Genomic DNA, 18,848 nt, shown 5'->3' on the forward strand with positions numbered 1-18,848 from the left:
CCTAAAATTTATTCAAAAAATTTATTTTTATTTAATTATTAGAATTAAAATTTTAATATTTTATCGATGTATTACATAAATATTATGATAAAATATTTAGTGATTGTTAAAACGGATTTAAAATGACACTATATTTGATGTTTGAATTGTTATATTAAAAAAATGCTAGTAATAAAAGTTTTCACTTTAAAAGAAGTATTAGACAATTTATTTTATAAAAAAATATTTTAAATATAGGGTATAAATTATGTATGTGGAATATTAAGAAAATTCTATAACAAACATTTTCTCATAGTATTGATTAATGTTTTCTATTTCATTTGATTATATACATAATTACTAAGACTGAAAAAAAAAAGAAAAAAATTAAAAATCGATTTAAAATTATAATATTCAATTCACTTTGAATTAATTTTTTATTTAATTTAGATATTAAATGTAAATATTAAATTCGAATGAGATTTTGAATTGAAATGTAAAAAATTTAAAAAAATAATGGAATTGAATTATATATTTTTATTAGTTTTTATAAATATTTTAAATTTTTGTAAAGTAAAAATAATTATTATATATAAAAATCTATATAAATATATTAAAAATTTTATTAAAATAATATATAAAATTTAAAATTTTAAAAATCAATAAATCGAATAAAATTAATAAAATTTGATTTGAATTGAATCAATTTAAAAAAAATAATTTAGATTTTGATCAAAATTTAAAAATTTATAATATTATATATTATCCAAAAAATTAATCAAATCAAATTTAATTTGAATCATAATTACCTATAATAATTATAAGAAGGATCACACTATGCATCATGTAGTAAAAATAAAAAAAACTATTGATAACATATATTCTTTAACTCATATCAGGCTGACAATTTGTTTTAAAAATAACATTGATATGATAGCAGTGAAAAAAAACGGTTTTTCTTGACTATGAATAATAATAAAAAAAGTTAATAAAAGAGAAATGTGTGTTCACATTTTCGTCTTTATATTCGCAGGGGCAATCCCGAAATTAAATGCAAAACAGAAGGCAATATGGGAGCAAGAGTCCTGATTATACAAAATAGCACACGCGTAAATCTCTATCGTTATCGGAGTCCAGCTATACGAAAACGTAGCTTGGACTCGTATGAGACTTTCCTCTTCTCCTTCTCCGCTTCACTCTTCAGCCTTCCGCTCTCTCTCCCCAAACAGGTACTGATTTAATTTTTAATCTTTAACAAAAAGGGGGAAAAAGCAGGGGAAAGATAAATTAAAAAGAAAAGAAAAGCGAAGAGACAAAGCAGAGACAATTTCTGACTCAGAGAGGGTGAAAAATACAGTAAAGTTTTGTTGGAGAGCGAAATTGTGACTAAAAGGGAAGCTTCACTCAAGATTTGACTAGGTAATTTCTTTCGCTTTCCTTCTCTTTTCTCTCTTGCCAAACGGTACTCTATCGCTCTCGCACTCACTCTTTGTTTCTTTTTTTTTTTTTTAGAATTCGAAATTCAATTCTGTGATGGGACCTGTTTTCTATAATTTTAGTTTGTTTCTTTCAGTTCTCGATGCCTGAAATGTGAAATTTGTAACCGAAATGACAGATCGTGTAGGATTTTGACTTTGAAAAATAAACAAGAAAAAGGATTAATATATATTTTTTGGAAATATTTTATCTGATATTAAAAGTGAGCTTGCGATCTGCATTGCATGATATGATTGCATTGTTAATTAACTTTGAGTGTATTTGTGGATTTTTTTGGTGGTCGATTTTAATGGAAAGACATTGATCGTGAAATTGAAAGTTGTTTTAATTACTGTGTCATGACTTTGACATAATTAGTAAGTAATTTTAATTGGACAAAAATATTGGTGCTGATAAGATTTGTTGCTTATTCTTGGAAGCAGTTCAAAGAGAATGTAAACTAAGATTGATTGATACTGTTTAATCTAATGGGTTGGTTGAACTAGGAAGAACTGAGCTTTATATTTATCAAGAAGAGACAAAGATAAGGACAGTAGACAATTGCATATACAATGCATTCCATATTCAGTACAATCATTTTTTATTCTTATAAATAAGGTTCTGTTGATCGTAAGAAGCGTCTGCTTAGCTGGACTTCAAGGGGTATTTTGCTCTCTTTGTGTTCTAATGCATCAGAGATCTTTTTAAGTTAATCTTGTTCCATTTAACTAGTCCTGTCTAGTTATGTATGTTATGCTGTGTGTTCTCTATTTAATATTTCATTATTATGCCCTTTTATGAATCTAAATGTATGGTCTCTCTGACAGGATAGCATTGATGATTGTTGTTATACGAGTTTCTGTTTTAAGAAAGGAGCATAGTTCTGAACATTTGGAATGAAGGACCCCTGAAGATGGTTTCAAGTACATGATCTTCTATAGATAAGTGTAAGATGATAAAAGTCTATGGTAGAGTGGGAAGCTAAAATTTTGTGCAGTATTACATGCTTGCAACTTTATCTAATGGTCAGCTGCAGTGGATGGTAATGCATCCATTGCTAATGCAGGGTTACCTCTGCTTGTGCATTCTGTTTGGGTATCTTTACACATCTGGTCTTTGTCTTAGTTTGAAGCAGCAGTCCGAAAATATTTTACAGAAACCGAGATTAGTTTTGAGTGATGAATCTGTAAGTGGCACCTCTATCCACGGTAAGAAATCAAACTCATTACCACTGAATAGTTCTCTATCTTGCGAGGACTTGGGAGGTGTTGGATCATTCAATACTACCTGCTTGCTAAACTCAAACTTGTATTTGAGTTCTGATCTTTACCTTTATGGTACGGGAAACTTGGAGATACTTCCCCATGTTTCAATCCAGTGCGCTACAGAAGGCTGTATGGTTACCTTTAATATGTCTGGCAATGTAAATGTGGGTCAATATGTTGCCATTGTTGCTGGTTCAGTGGTAATTTACGGTGCCAATTTGAACATTGGTCACAATTCAGCTATTAATACAACTTCCTTAGCTGGTCTACCTCCTCCTCAAACTAGTGGTACACCTGTTGGCATCGAAGGAGCTGGTGGAGGACATGGTGGCCGGGGTGCTTCATGTCTGAAAAATAATAAGACAAGCTTTTGGGGTGGTGATGTTTATGCTTGGTCAACTTTGTCTGAGCCATGGAGTTATGGGAGTAAAGGTGGTAGTAAGGGTAATGGTACTTCCCATGGACCTTGGTTCGGAGGGAAGGGTGGAGGACGAGTTAAGCTTATAGTAAAGGATGTGCTATATCTGAATGGCTCTGTAACTGCAGAAGGTGGGGATGGAGGACTAAAAGGGGGAGGGGGTTCTGGTGGAAGTATCTACATTAGGGCTGTGAAGCTGTGAGTACATGCTACCTGAACTAACTAATTTCATTTTTAGTTTTCTGCATTTTGCATTGTCTGTTAGGCATTAGCATTTGATACTAATGCCTACTGATTGAGCACTTGTACAAAAATCTATTAACGGTACCCATCATTTCTTACATTATCAATGCTCTCACTAATGCTTACCCTTCCTGCTAATGCACAGACATCATATATAAAGGTTCTATATGTAATATATTAATTTTGATGTAACATCAAGTATACAGTTGCAATTTTAATCCGCTAATGAATTACTGTATTTCTCATGGTTGGTAGTACAATGTCTCTGTTGCTGTAGTTTATTTGAATATGAATGGATATACTGAAAGGGGCTGCATGCATCTGCTACGGTGGCAAGTTATATTGGAATTATCTTTATAATGGTAAACTTGATGAAGATACCTCAGCAGACTAAATTATGAATGCATTTTGTAACATTTTTCATTGATAATAGTTAAGATTTGAGCCCAAAAAATTTGTTTGAGTTTCTCTTTGCCAATTTCCTTTTGGCCAGTTTCTCACTATTTTCTGTGGTAGCATCAGTTGTAGGCTTTTGTGTCATCAATTCAAATGGATGGGAGTTTATAATTTGTTGAATGAAATCTATTGCTTGATTAGTTGATGGAGCAATTGGAAAGATCTTATCCTAAAAGCTTCAAAGCGAATCACGTAATGTAATTTACTTCTGTTTTGGCTTATTTCTTCCTGGTTTGAAGAGAGTGAGATACATTCTGATTCATGGTTTTTCTTTTACCATGACTTTTCAAGATAATACAGTCTTTTTTGGTACCCAAAAAGCTTGCTTATGAGTGACAAAACAATGGCGTCATAGCCTGTTGACCACTTTGGGTCATTAATTTTGAACATCTTACAAATTTAAAAATGGTAAATTAGATTATAATTCTTGACTATATGTTTGCTTTGTGATCTGATTACGTAGGAAGGGATATGGTATTATAAGTGCAGCTGGTGGGATGGGATGGGGTGGTGGTGGTGGTGGAAGAGTATCTTTAGATTGCTACAGCATACAGGAAGATGTCAAGGTTTCTGTGCATGGTTTGTACTGATCACACCCATAAAGGCTAGAAATTTCATACATTACTTTAAAATAACAAATTACTGTGGTTAGATCACCAGCGTTATATGCTTCAATTTTTGGCAGGTGGTTTCAGTTTTGGTTGTCCTGGAAATTCTGGAGCAGCTGGTACATATTTCAATGCTGATTTACTGAGTCTAAGAGTTGGCAACGACAATGTCACCACAGAAACTGAAACTCCTTTGCTTGATTTCCCTACTAGACCATTATGGTCAAATGTTTTTGTGGAGAATAATGCAAAAGTTTTGGTTCCTCTTCTTTGGACCAGGGTTCAGGTTGCGTAATTTCTTTCTTCTTCCAAATAAGCTACTCTTTTTCATAGATTTATCACTTTATTCTGTTCTTTTATATTTCATAGCTTCCCAGCACAATTGCTTTTATCTAAATACATTGCCCTTCAGAGCATTTGATCTCTGGAATAGGGTGAGTGGTCATATTCCAATTGCATGCTGATTTCTTTCTATTCCTTTTAACTGTAAAGGTGAGAGGCCAAATTAGTCTATATCGTGGGGGAACAATTGTCTTTGGGTTGTCTGCATACCCGGTGTCAGAATTTGAACTTGTTGCAGAAGAACTTTTAATGAGTGATTCCATCATAAAGGTATGTTACATTGATTGATATTTTATGTTTTCTAAGGGAAACATTAAAATGTTTTATATTAAATATTATTTTTAGTTTAGATTGAGCTGAACTGCAAAATTTAGTGGCTGTATCTGATGTTAGATAGTTAGGGTATGAGTTCTTTTAAGCGAGGTTGAGTACATTTGAAAGATGAGCATTTATTGCTTGAGTTAGCATGAGTTCCCAACCAAGATTTTGGTTCTTACCAGAAGATTAAAGAAGCATAGAGGATTAATAATAGATTTTGCTTTGTTAATATTTCTTTGAAGCCGTTCCCTTCCAAAACTGTGTTTGGGACAATTACTAGTAAGTTTTCATATGATAAATTCAGTATTATTATTTACCTTGTAATACCATTGACGTTTATAGATTTCACTTTGTGAAGGTTTGCAGAATATTTGTGATGATACTTAGATAAACTGATTCAATATTTATATGCAAATTTCATTTCAGTATGTTCTGATAGGTGACCACAGTTGTGTAGCCCTCTTATTGAAGTTTTAAAGATTTATGTTCTTTTTAATTTTTGAATTTCTTGTGAAGCATCAGTCTTGTTTAACCTATATGAAGGCATGGGTCATTTTTATAAATGTTAGTCTAAATAATTCCCTTTCAAAAATGAAGGTATTTGGCGCATTTAGGGTTTCTGTCAAAATGCTACTCATGTGGAACTCCAAAATTCAAATAGACGGTGGTGGAAATACTGTTGTCACTGTATCTATCCTTGAAGTAAGGAATCTGGTTGTCCTAAGGGTACGACGCTTGAACTTCATCATGAATTTCATTGTTATTTCTTGTTCTTAATGCTCAATTTTATCCTGGTTGATTATAAGTTTTAGATATTTTTGATGTCTTTGTAGGAGAACTCTGTCATTAGTTCAAACGCAAACTTGGGTGTATATGGTCAAGGACTGCTGATGTTAACTGGTCAGGGTGATGCAATTAAAGGCCAACGGCTTTCCTTGTCTTTGTTTTATAACATAACAGTAAGTTATTACTGACATGAATGACTGTTTTTCTGCCCTTTATACTTATTAAGGGTATGTGATAGTTTAACGGCACTGCAATTTTTGTATGAGTGTATCTTAAAGATGCTTATCTGTGTGTGTATATATTTGTGTATGCATGTATATCTGTGCAAGTTCTGCACAGGTGGCTCTAGAGAAATACTATGATGTTGTGGTATTATGCTATGTATGGGTGATATAAAAGGTATGTAAAATGTCTAAGCTTCTCTATATTATAACTGAGATTCTTCGGGGGAAGCCTGTCTTGATAAATACGAGAACCTTATGTAACATCTCGGTCTTTCTGTTTTATAACTTGAAAAGCATATGAGGGACTAAATACTATTGGAGTGACCTATAAAGCATCTTTTTCTCCCCGCCCGACATGTGCTGCACTTACTTTAACTTGTATGGTGGAATTGAGGTAATGTTTTGTGAGAATCTATGTCTTGATCAATATCCCTACAAAAATGTATTGACCAATATTATTGGCACTTGCAGACAATAAAGTTTTTGCAGGTACTGTGCCTCGAGTCCATCAGAATCTGATTAATAAACTTAGTTTTACTTGGTTTTATGGAACTGTCTCTTTCTTTTTCCCCTTTTTCCTTTTTCTCTCTGAGTTTTCTATTATTGTTCTGATATTTCTGACATCCTTTTATTTCTGTTGAGCTAAATTTAACTTTTTCCTTCATTTGATACCCTGTGTTATTTACAAGTCCTTGCATGTCACAGGTTGGGCCAGGCTCTTTACTTCAAGCTCCGATGGATGATGATGCTAGCAGAAGTGTGTGAGTATGAATTTGAATTCTTTTTAATAGATTTTCATAACATTGAGCATCAGAGTGAAGTTTCTTTCATCTTTAAATCCTCATTTGTTTTTGTAGGGTTACAAATTCCCTTTGTGAGAGCCAAACATGCCCAATAGATTTGATAACTCCTCCAGATGATTGCCATGTTAATTATACACTATCCTTTTCTCTCCAGGTAGAAATCATATTTTAATTCGAATTATTTGGTGACTCCAACTTAATATCTGTTCACTTGTTTTTCATTATTTATAAGAATTGTGCTATTATATACCATAGAGGTTGCTTTCATGATCAATTGATATCATTCTATTAGATTATTAAAAAGTCTTACTTAACAGAATAACCGTATTTGAAATGCTAACTTTTATCTGGTCAAACATTGTAAGTTCAAAGGAAATAATGTATTGAAAGTATTTGGGAAAGTGACAATCTTCAGAGTTAGAATTTGAGATTGGCATGCATATCACAGTTGGTCATGCTTTCTATAACATTTGGGTGAAGCATGATAGATCCAATATAATCCATCTGTTCTTTTGGTTACAAGGTTTGAACTGATTTTGATACAATGAGAATGTATAGCAAAAAAGAGGTGCCATCTTGTAAATTCATTTCAGTTTATCAAAAAAAGAAAAAATTTCTTTCTTAAGAGGAATTGTTTTGATACCGTGGACTTGGGGAAGGAAGAACATGCACCTTATTGCTTTAAGTGATTTTCTTCATGGCTCACTCACAGTGTTAGGATGCTATTGTGAGTGTGGCATGGTTCAATTTCTAACTGGTTATATTTGACCTATTCGCAGATTTGTAGGGTTGAGGACCTTCTTGTTAATGGGATCGTTAAGGGAAGTATAATTCACATTCATGGGGCAAGGACAGTCACCGTTGATGCTAATGGCCTGATCACTGCATCTGAATTAGGTAACAAAGAGTATAACCAGCAGTGTTGATATTTGATCCAATGTTGTCTACAAGGCGTTCAAAATAATCTGTTAATTTCTGTGAAGTAGGAATCATGCTTTTGTTAACATTTCTAATTTTACCCTTTTTTTAGGTTGCAGCAAAGGTATAGGAAAAGGAAATTATCTTAATGGAGCTGGTAGTGGTGCTGGGCATGGTGGACGAGGAGGTGCTGGATATTTCAATGGAAGAGTTAGCAATGGTGGTCATGAATATGGAAATGCTGATCTTCCTTGTGAGTTGGGAAGTGGAACAGAGGGTCCCACTCAGTCATTTGGACGTGTAGTTGGAGGAGGAATGATTGGTGAGTTTTTCAGTTTATGAGTTGCCAGAATGTTCTATCTTATTAGGTTGTTATTTTAAGTATTTAACATGTAATGGGAGCTACTAATCTTTCAAGAATTAGTGTGTTAGTAAATATGTCCACAATATTCTTAGTGCTTTCACCATTTTTTATATTCTCTGACATTATGCATTGATTATTTTAACTGACTTATGGTTGCCTCTTCACTAGTAATGGGCTCAACCCAATGGCCTCTCCTAATGCTCAGCATTTATGGGTCTTTGAGGGCTGATGGTCAAAGCTTTGGTAAAGCAACAATAAATGGTAATGGATCATTATTCGGTGGACTTGGTGGAGGTTCTGGTGGGACAGTTCTTCTATTCCTTCAAGAGCTTATGCTTGCTGAAAATTCATCTTTATCAACTGTTGGGGGAAATGGTGGTCCTCTTGGTGGTGGTGGGGGTGGGGGTGGAAGAGTGCATTTTCACTGGTCCAAGATAGGCATTGAGGATGAATATGTTCCAGTTGCTACTATCAGTGGTTTCATCAATAGTAGGTATGACTCTTTAATGGAACAAATGTCATAATTTCCCAATAGTGCTAAGTGAAGTGACCTGTAACTAACTACTTGGTTGATCATGTAATTCTTTTATAAACAGATAATGTCACAAACATTTTAGGGTATTCCTGATTTTGGCTATTTGCACTATGATATTCAGTATTTAGTATCAGATTAAGGAGTTAACCAACTGCTAATACATCAAATATTGGATGAAGTTTTTTTCCTGTAAGGCTATTTGCACTTACTATTAATTTTTTATTATCAGATTATTTGGAGTAAACTAACAGGTCATATGAAAAATACTTTCCGGTAAGGCTTGGAAAGATTTATTACTTAATGTCTCCACTGATACACTCACCAATAATGTGTAGTGTTAAATAGATTGTTGCCTTAAGAAACTATTACAATTTTGACATGGAAGCCTTTCCGAAAGAAAATTTGTTAAGTAGCTGCTTATTACTTCAATCATGATGGATGACAGTGGAGGTGCTGGGGATAATGGTGGACTCCTTGGAGACGAGGGCACAGTAACTGGGAAAAAATGTCCAAAAGGCCTCTATGGTACATTCTGCAGGGTAAGGTTTCACTTACTTTTGAAATAGTTACAATTACCTTTAAAAGTTTTGTTGAAGACGTCATGTGTTGTAGCCAAGCCTTATTTCGTTTTGCATCACATTGATGGGGTTATGTTGCAAGAATACATACGGATAATTCTTGCAATTTGCACTATTTGCCTAATCCCCCTAGAAGTTCATTAAAATCTCACTGCTACTTGTACCAACCTCCATCCCAACTCAAAATTTCCTCTGAAAACATCTCATGATAGTTTTTCTTCGTAGGTTGCTATGGAGGGATATTGATACTGCTAAATGGTTTTTTTTAGTCCTAATGCCATCATTTTTCTTTGTTCTATGAGGAGAAGCGCCTAATCTTAGTTACTAGAGTTTGCTTCAAGTCCAAAATTACTTCCCAGACTATAGTCTGATTTGTCTGATGCTACTCAAGTCTACTTCTAGATTATAATGAGAAATTAGGACTTGGTTTGCTTTGCTAATTGGCTATGGTTATGCATGCACAGATATCTTAATTTGTGCATCATGTTGGTATGAGCCTTTCGACTCTTCTTACCTGTTAACTTTACATCAACATAGATGCGAAACTATTGTCTTTCTGTTTAGATTTAGAATTTTGGTTATCAGTTCTATCCATCATCTCAGCTATTGACAATCAAAACTTGTGAGATTTCAACTAATTTGGATTTCTTTAAAATTATAATGGAATTCATTCACAGGAATGCCCCGTTGGCACTTATAAAGATATTGATGGCTCTGATGAAGATCTTTGCACTCCTTGCCCTTTGGAGCTTCTTCCAAATCGTGCAAATTTCATATATGTACGAGGTACTTGTCAAAAGTGTGATTTACATTTTATTCTTATCCACAGTCTTCCATACCATGTTCTTTTTCCCACGATTCTTTCTCATATATATGGTCTTCTATACACTTTTCGTTCTCACCATAGGGTGTGTGTTTTCTCCAGGAGGAGTCTGTCGGCCATTTTGCCCCTATAAATGCATATCTGACAAATATAGAATGCCAAATTGCTATACACCTCTTGAGGAGTTGATGTATACATTTGGAGGTCCTTGGCCTTTTGCACTTCTTCTGTCTGGCATTTTGGTGCTTCTAGCTGTATTGTTAAGCACTTTAAGAATCAAATTGGTCGAATCAAGCTCTTATGCTGCTAATATTGAACATCAGAGCAGTCATCATTTCCCATACCTTCTTTCCCTGTCAGAGGTATATTTTTGAAAGCCATAATTTATCTTCTTGCTTATTGGTATGCAGTTATGACTGGATGCAGTTTCATCATTTTATGACATTCCTTTGTGGACTACATATATTTTTTCATTCTAGGTACGGGGAACCAGAGCTGAAGAAACTCAGAGTCATGTTTACAGAATGTACTTCATGGGTCCCAATACTTTTAGAGAACCATGGCACCTTCCTTACTCTCCTCCTGATACAATCATTGAGATCGTGTAAGAAAATAACTTGAGTTACAAAGAGATAAAATGATGGCTCTTTTTTATGCTAATGTAGTATTATGATCATTGCTGAGCTCAAAATTTATCCCCCTCCCCCCATCGCCAAAAAAAGGATTATTGCTATGCTCTAAATATTTTGTACCTAGCATAGTAAACCAAAATTTTAATACCCTGCTGGCTACTTTAGAATAGTTGTCTACTTATATATTTATATTTTTGGAGGGTGGGTGGGGGTAGTGGGAGGGGTAGAAGGAATTGCCTAATGGACATGGAAGTAGACGCAAAGAACCCTTTACAAGAAAGAATCCATGAGAGAATAGCAGTAATCTTGTGCATCACCTGTTTACTAGCTCTTGATGCAAGACACATGTCATATTGAAGCCTGCCAATTATAGAGATGCAATGAATATCTTGTACTGTAGATAATTATCTTGCTTAATAGAATTTTGTTTATTTAACCCCTTTTTATGTTAGAATCCTGCTTTTCATTTTATTTTTTGGTCTTAAAATAGTGTTCATTTATCATAATAAACAAACTTCATTGAGCTGTAGGTATGAAGATGCTTTTAACAGATTCATTGATGAGATCAATTCAGTTGCTGCATATGATTGGTGGGAAGGGTCAGTGCACAGTATATTGTCAGTGCTTGCATATCCTTGTGCCTGGTCTTGGAAACAGTGGCGGCGGAGGAAAAAGGTACATCGGCTTCAGGAATATGTCAAATCAGAATATGACCATTCATGTCTCCGCTCTTGCAGATCACGTGCTCTATACAAGGGGATGAAGGTTATACTTCTCATTTCATTCTTTTGGAGCCATTTTATTCCCTGGGTGCCAAACTTTATCTGCTCAAAACCATTTCCTTAACGTTAGCTTGAGATTTATTTCTGAAATTATTCTGATGCCATGTTTGATTACTGTCTTAATGGTGCTTATGACTTTGAAGAAGATGCTAGTTTCTATATCATCAGAATTTAACTACCATGATATGTTTACCAAGTGACATTATCCTTTATGCAAATTCAGCAAACGGAAGTCAAACCTATCCACACATTAATTGGCTTATATACACAGTTACATAGATTTTTTTTTTTTTCAAGGTTTGTATTCATTTTGTCTTTTCTATCATGTCTTTATACATGTACCTAATTTTTGCAGGTTGGAGCTACACCTGATTTGATGGTTGCATACATTGATTTTTTCCTTGGTGGCGACGAGAAGCGTGTGGACATGGTAACAATCATACAAAAGAGATTCCCCATGTGCATAATATTTGGTGGTGATGGAAGCTATATGTCACCATACAATCTTCATAGTGATGCATTGTTGACTAATCTTCTTGGCCAGGTGTCTTGGCTGTCTTATAAATTTTCAGTAGCTTTATCATAACTTGATTTAATATTCATCTGACTTAAAGAAATATGCTATCCTCAGCACATACCACCAACTGTTTGGAATCGTTTGGTGGCTGGTTTGAATGCTCAGTTGAGGACTGTAAGACATGGATCCATCCGTTCTGCATTGGTTCCTGTTATAGATTGGATAGCTAGTCATGGAAATCCCCAGCTTGAATTCCATGGGGTTAAAATTGAGTTAGGCTGGTTTCAAGCAACAGCTTCTGGTTACTATCAGCTGGGCATCTTGGTAGTGGTTGGTGACTATACTTTTCAAAATTTGCAGCAACCTGATTTGTTAGATAGAAGCAATGATGGATACCCAAGGTAACCTCAAGTAACTGTCTGTTAGATTGCTCTAACTGTCAAAATAAAGCATAGTAGCATAATCGCTGATCCTTAACTGGATGGTAAAATGTAGAAAGCCAGTGGAAGAAATATGAATTAAATCTTCTATGGAAACAGCTGAAGCATGTGGATGCTATTAAAAATTAGTTATAAATTACAATATTAACATCCTTTGTGGCAGAGCATTTGGCAAAATGGTTTTAATTTATTTGCCTGACCCTTCATTTCCAATAACTACTGTTGATTGGAACTTACTTTACTGATTGAATATATGAAGAAACTTATTTTCCCTTTTTAGCACTCTAGTGAATGAGCATGAGCAGGTTTCCAATATTTGAATGGTTTCTTTTTGAGCTCTGTAAATTATTATATGCTCATTGGCTGTTTGTGTATTATTGATTCAGGAAAGATGCTGCATCTGCAGGCAAAAGCCTTAAACAGCTCCAAAAATGTTGGCCATGCCCAAGTCATGCATTATCTCGTAAGAAGATCACAGGGGGAATTAATGGAGGTCTTATAAATGATGCGACATTGAGATCCTTGGAATTTAAAAGAGACTTTCTCTTCCCATTTTCTCTCTTATTGCACAACACTAGACCCATTGGTCGTCAGGTGATTCAGAGATCTTACTTGTATAACCTCACTCCTATGTCTGATATTTGAATTATTCAGCTTATAACGCTTAAATTTTGTGTTTCAGGACTCCCTTCAGCTCCTGATTACTACTATGCTTTTGGCAGATCTCTCTGTTACCCTTCTTACTTTGCTTCAGTTCTATTGGATATCGCTTGGGGTATTCCTTGCTGTCCTGCTTATTCTTCCTTTATCTCTGCTTTCTCCAATCCCAGCTGGCTTGAATGCCTTGTTCAGTAAAGAGCCTCGGAGAGCTTCACTTGCTCGTATATATTCCCTGTGGAATGCTACATCTCTGTCAAATATTGTAAGTAACTCCAAATTCTGAGTACTTATTACCAGAGATAGTTATTCCACTCTTGACATTAGCACGAGTCAGATATAACTCTTTTGGGTTTTCTATTACTTTTCTCATTCTGTGAAATATAGTTTAGTGATGCAATAAACTAAAGTGTACTGTTATGCCAATTTATTCCTTCACGCTTATGGTTTAGTCACCTAAAATTTCGTAAGGATGTTATGTTGTCTATGAGGCACTACGCAATTTAGAGAAATAATTTAAGATAAGGATAGATTTTTCTCCTCCAATTGGCTTTTTCTTAAAACTACACATGGCTCACATGTGGATGATTAACATACAAATATCAATGAATTTTTATATTAAAATTTTATTTTTTAGTAATAAAAATAATATTGTAATAAGTACTAATATGAATAAAGCGTATTATATAGATAAGTATCACATTAATCATTATATCTATCAATTAAGAAAAACATTACATATATTTTTAACGCATCATGTTTTCTTAGTTGGATGTCAAATTAATTGAAACTCACCATAGTCAATAATGGATGTTATAATATTTGAATTATATGAATTCTAAACTATATTTAACCGGCTTCTTTATATTTGTACAATTGAAAAATGCAACATTTATCCTTAATAGTTATAATTGAAGATAATTGGCCACATTAATAATAACATAATAAAGTATAATTAAGCATTAGTTATAATCTACCATTTTTACCTTTATGTAGAATCCTTTCCTTAATACTTCTACTCTTTATAAAGGTACACTTCTATTATCAAGATAATTATTCTCTTTGATTACTTATAAGGACACTATAAGAGACATAATGTGCCTATTTAATAATGTAGCTCAATACCATGTTGACCATTATATTACCTTTAATGGATAGCCACATTAAAAAAATCTTTACATAGAGTTCAAGGTTAATAAGGAAATAAATTGTGAAAGTAGGTCAATATTTAATTTAATAAGAAAACTATCAATTAAGGAAAGTTTACTTTAATAATTAAGAAATTCAATGTTATAAGAAATTAATGAAATTTTGTTTATATTTTAATTTAATAAAAAAATAATTAAGGATAAAATAGTTAATTTAATAAATTGTCAAAATTCAAAGGTATCTATGCATTCACCATATGCACTTTTGAAGTTGGTACTTTTATATATATAGGATATAGATGATCGGCAATAGCAATATGGCATAAGGGAGGAATTTTGCAATTTGTGTAATTAATAAATCACTGAGTCTGATGTTACCTGTGAATAAGACATTATTAATCGATTTTGAGCTTTAAATATCTGTGCCAGTGTCATGTGCCTAGTTTTCTTTTCTTGTAGGCTGTGGCTTTCATTTGCGGCATTATTCATTACGGATTCTCCTCTTTCAAGCCGCCTGACAAGGAAAATTCTTGGAACACTAGAAGGTGAGGATATTAATACTTATTATTAGTCTGATGGAACTCTAGGAAGCTTATCTAAATTTCAGGGTGATTAAAAAATGCAATTTTTTTTGTAGTTTGCATCTATAGTGTTACACATTATACTACTATATCATGCAGTGTTAGCGGAACAGCAGCGATTAGGAAACTATTTATCAGGTCCATTAACGAGGCTGGAGTGTCAAGTTAGTTTTTGAGCTTGGATGTTCGTAATAGAGTCCTTGTTGCTTCCTTAAGAAATGGATATAGAGGAAATTTTACAGGCTTCATCTGTGGATAGTATCATTTTTACTAGTTGACAGAAATTTTTATTGCAAAAGGTAGTGGAATCATTTTTACTAATTGAAAGAAAACTTTCCTGCATAAAAGTTGATTTAACTCTAGATAATCATCATTCTTGTGGACTTTCTTATTTGTGCATAAATTTGTCCACACCGGAGGACTTCGTTATGCCTGTCTGAACCTGTGCATTTATAGGGTTTTCAAAACTTTTTCTCTTCTACCTAGATGCTTAATAGCTCTTTGAATTGCATTTGCCAACAGGGAAGATGACAAATGGTGGCTCTTGCCAACCATCCTTCTGCTATTCAAGTCAATACAAGCTCGTTTTGTTGATTGGCACATTGCTAATCTGGAAATCCAAGATTTCTCCCTCTTCTGTCCAGATCCAGATGCTTTCTGGGCCCATGAACCTTCTTCTTGACTTATAGGAGACTGCCCCTCCAATCCATCAACCACCAGAGGCCCACCTTCTGCTATGGCTCTGGGAGCGGCAGCTGCTTTCCACTGTAAATTTTGTTCAAAGTTGTACAAAGCATCGGGTTTAGGCTTTTGCATTTTTGCACTTTTATGGGGTATAGTTGCAGAAAATGATTTGAGAGTTTTGTGAATCAGTGAATAGATATATCTTGGTTCTTTATTTATTATAATTATTTTTCAGAATATAAGATGCAAAAAGGTTTTGGTTCTTTATATATTAGAATTAGCTGCATCATGCATGCGATTTTGGATTTTGAATTCAAATCTTAGTATTTACAATTTTTTAGAATTATAAAAAAAAAAAAAAAAAGTTGTTGGAAGTCTTTGAATGACTTTCATAGTAAATTTGATTGTCTTTCCGTTCTTTCAATAGTATAGTTATTAATCCTTATGGAAGCTTGTCCACTAAGTTTGCCTAGCACTAGCATGGATCGAAACGTGCGGGACCGAGGAGGTGCAAGAGGACGCAGTCACTAGTGCCAAATTATACGTATCGCAGTCGCAGCGGAAGCGTTGAGGGTTATGGGCCCACAACCAGGTTTTGATATTCCATAGAAACACAGGCTTCCCCAATTGTTTTTGCTCTTTTTTTGGATTTCAAGCTGTGGGCCAATCTGGGCTCATATTTGTTTGGGCATGAAAGAGCAATGGGCCGTTGATTTGTTTTAGATTTTATTTAATTTAATTTGTTAAAATTATCTTCACATAATTTTACTATATTTTTTCTTATACGTAATTCGAAATGGGATCAACATATTAAAAAGAATGGTAAGTATTACTATTAGCTATTATAAAAAGATAATAAAAAGAGAGATTAACTTCATGTTGAATAATGTGTAAGGATTAAAGATGAACTAGTCACTTACAACCCTTTTATTTTTATAAAAGTAAATGAACTCTAAGTTTCTTAAATTTTTCTTTAAAAAAAGTAATATCAAATTGTTATTATTTTTTTGAAATTTGTAATCTAACTTAATCTCTCAACTTTTATTTTATCAAGAAAAATATTATATGTTTAAATCTTTTGAATTCCGTAACCTTTAAAAATCTAATCCAAATATTTATATTGCCTAAATTAATACTTAATTAACTCCATAATGTTAAATTGTAAAAAGAATATTACTAATATATGATAATTGGAAAATAAAATTAATACAAATGAAATTGGAAAAGTAACAGTAAAATAAAAAGGAAAGAATAAACTACTAGTAATGAAGAGTGAAGAAAAAAAAGGCAAAAAAACAAACAAGTAAACACTAGTAAACAAATTTAAAAAAAAAAAGTCAAAATAAACGCCCACATTTCGCAATTTCTAAACCCCAAGCCACCGCCACCAAAGGAAAGCAAAAGGACTCTGATCTGACCATGTTCCGCCAAACGTCACGCCTGTTGGCTCGAACCACCGGGGCCGCCACATCGAGGAGGAGTCGAGCCTTCTCCACAGACGTACCAGCCACACCCGCACAAGATTCAAACTTCATCGAATCATGGAAGAAAGTGATACCCAACATAGATCCTCCCAAGACTCCGTCTTCCTTCATGACCCCTCGCCCCGCAACCCCTGCTTCTATCCCTTCGAAAATCACTGTCAACTTCGTGCTTCCTTATGCATCTGAGCTCTCCGCAAAAGAGGTTTGTTTTGATCTTCAAAAAAATGGTTTTTTTTCTTGGATCGGGGTTTGCTTGGTTCTTTTTAGTATGATTAATGCCTAGGGTTTTGGCGCCTGGAATTGGCTTGGATTTGGATTTTGTGGATTGTTTTGATTGATTTATGTTTTATTTTTAATTTGATTAATCATTTTAACACTTTTATTTAGAAGGTCATAAAAAAATTAAAATTGGAGTGTAGTATTTGATTGGCTGTTTTAGCTTGGATTTTTTTTTTTATTTCTCTTTGTAATTTGGGCTTCTTTTTTTTTTAATTTAATCAATTTGGTGATTAGTTTACGAATAAAAAAAAGAACTAAAAATGGTTACTTTTACACATTTAGTGAGAAATTTATTTTGTCTGTTTAATTTGAGGTTTTTATTTGATTCTATGAACGGGCATACTGAATCAATTATCTATCAAGAATTCCACATAGAATCCAATAGCTTTTCTCTACTTAACTTCTGTGGGTAATAGGATTGTAGTTATTTTGCTTGTTTAGTTCAAATGTATCTTCTATTTCTAAGACAACATTTGTTTGGAGTTACAGCTTATGGATTATTTGAATCATGGAATGTCTTTAGCATGGTGATTATATCAGTTGGAGTCTTTTGCATATTATTTATCATTCAGTTAATTTATCTAAATGCACTTAGAAAAGCACATAGATTGAGGAATGTTTATATACCAAAGCATTTTTAAGCCTTTTATGCATAGGGTTGGGTGTTATCATCAAGAATCTTCTGAATCAAAGAAACTATTATCCCATTTACTATTCCTTCTCTTCCTTTTCCACTTTTCTCATTAGTTGATGCAAAAAGAAGCAATGAAGGTAAACTATATTATTTGGGGGTGTTTGAAAAAAAATGCTATTTTCGGAGACATTATATTCTTAAGTTTCTGAATTACAGTGCATCTAGTGTTTATCAGGTTGACATGGTAATAGTTCCAGCAACAACTGGACAGATGGGTGTTTTGCCTGGACATGTACCTACAATTGCTGAACTGAAACCTGGGGTCTTGTCAGTGCATGAAGGAAATGATGTAACAAAATATTTCCTTAGCAGTGGCTTTGCTCTTATCCATGCCAACTCTGTTGCTGATATTGTTGCTGTGGAAGCTGTGCCGCTTGATCACATTGACCCTGCCTTGGTCCAGAAGGGTCTGGCAGAATTTACCCAAAAGCTTGGCTCAGCTACAACTGATTTGGAGAAAGCTGAAGCCCAAATAGGTGTTGATGTTCACAGTGCAATGAACTCTGCAATTACAGGCTAATTGTTTTCTTAATCAATTCTGCCCAATCCTCAGGCTTTCTCATAATGCTTTCCATTTTGTTCGTCATCAACTTTTTGAATGTCTTCAAGATCAACAAACGACTGAGATCTGTCAAGATACCTACGATGTTGATTTTCTGAGTTTGAAATAAAATTTTCAGAAACAAGAACCTTGTAATCGCTCTTTGTTTCCTATTGATGCTTTTTATGCATTAGAAGTTGGTTTGATGATACCAACATAATTCTGCTTTGCATAATATTTGGAAATCAGTTTATGGTGTTTGGTTTTAGATCA

At 33.8% G+C, this 18,848-nt stretch overlaps 2 protein-coding genes across 3 annotated transcripts; both read left to right on the plus strand.

Moving 5' to 3' along the window:
• The first annotated feature begins 1,001 nt into the window (after positions 1 to 1,001).
• LOC111291498 (MraZ) lies at positions 1,002 to 15,829 on the plus strand. 2 transcript variants are annotated; one of them, XM_022883332.2, is made up of 24 exons: positions 1,099 to 1,398; positions 2,283 to 2,402; positions 2,492 to 3,336; positions 4,301 to 4,416; positions 4,523 to 4,731; positions 4,938 to 5,057; positions 5,703 to 5,831; positions 5,939 to 6,064; positions 6,821 to 6,876; positions 6,973 to 7,072; positions 7,698 to 7,815; positions 7,949 to 8,158; positions 8,369 to 8,693; positions 9,181 to 9,274; positions 9,991 to 10,099; positions 10,239 to 10,498; positions 10,616 to 10,740; positions 11,299 to 11,533; positions 11,906 to 12,094; positions 12,182 to 12,468; positions 12,894 to 13,101; positions 13,190 to 13,429; positions 14,772 to 14,857; positions 15,416 to 15,829. In XM_022883332.2, exons 3-24 carry the CDS (start codon positions 2,495 to 2,497, stop codon positions 15,573 to 15,575), a joined length of 4,344 nt encoding a protein of 1,447 aa, XP_022739067.2. In that variant the 5' UTR covers positions 1,099 to 1,398; positions 2,283 to 2,402; positions 2,492 to 2,494; the 3' UTR covers positions 15,576 to 15,829. The 2 variants fall into 2 exon arrangements, with proteins under 2 accessions (XP_022739066.2, XP_022739067.2); XM_022883331.2 differs by having other exon boundaries at positions 1,002 to 1,398; positions 2,283 to 3,336.
• A 1,062-nt stretch (positions 15,830 to 16,891) lies between these two features.
• On the plus strand, positions 16,892 to 18,810 carry LOC111291479 (ATPase, F1 complex, delta/epsilon subunit). The gene is made up of 2 exons (XM_022883281.2): positions 16,892 to 17,263; positions 18,210 to 18,810. Exons 1-2 carry the CDS (start codon positions 16,997 to 16,999, stop codon positions 18,552 to 18,554), a joined length of 612 nt encoding a protein of 203 aa, XP_022739016.1. The 5' UTR covers positions 16,892 to 16,996; the 3' UTR covers positions 18,555 to 18,810.
• The last annotated feature ends 38 nt before the right edge of the window (positions 18,811 to 18,848 follow it).

The sequence above is a fragment of the Durio zibethinus genome, chromosome 11 (assembly GCF_047325235.1).
Source record: "Durio zibethinus cultivar Kanyao isolate XHJ-2024 chromosome 11, ASM4732523v1, whole genome shotgun sequence".
Lineage (NCBI taxonomy): Eukaryota > Viridiplantae > Streptophyta > Magnoliopsida > Malvales > Malvaceae > Durio > Durio zibethinus.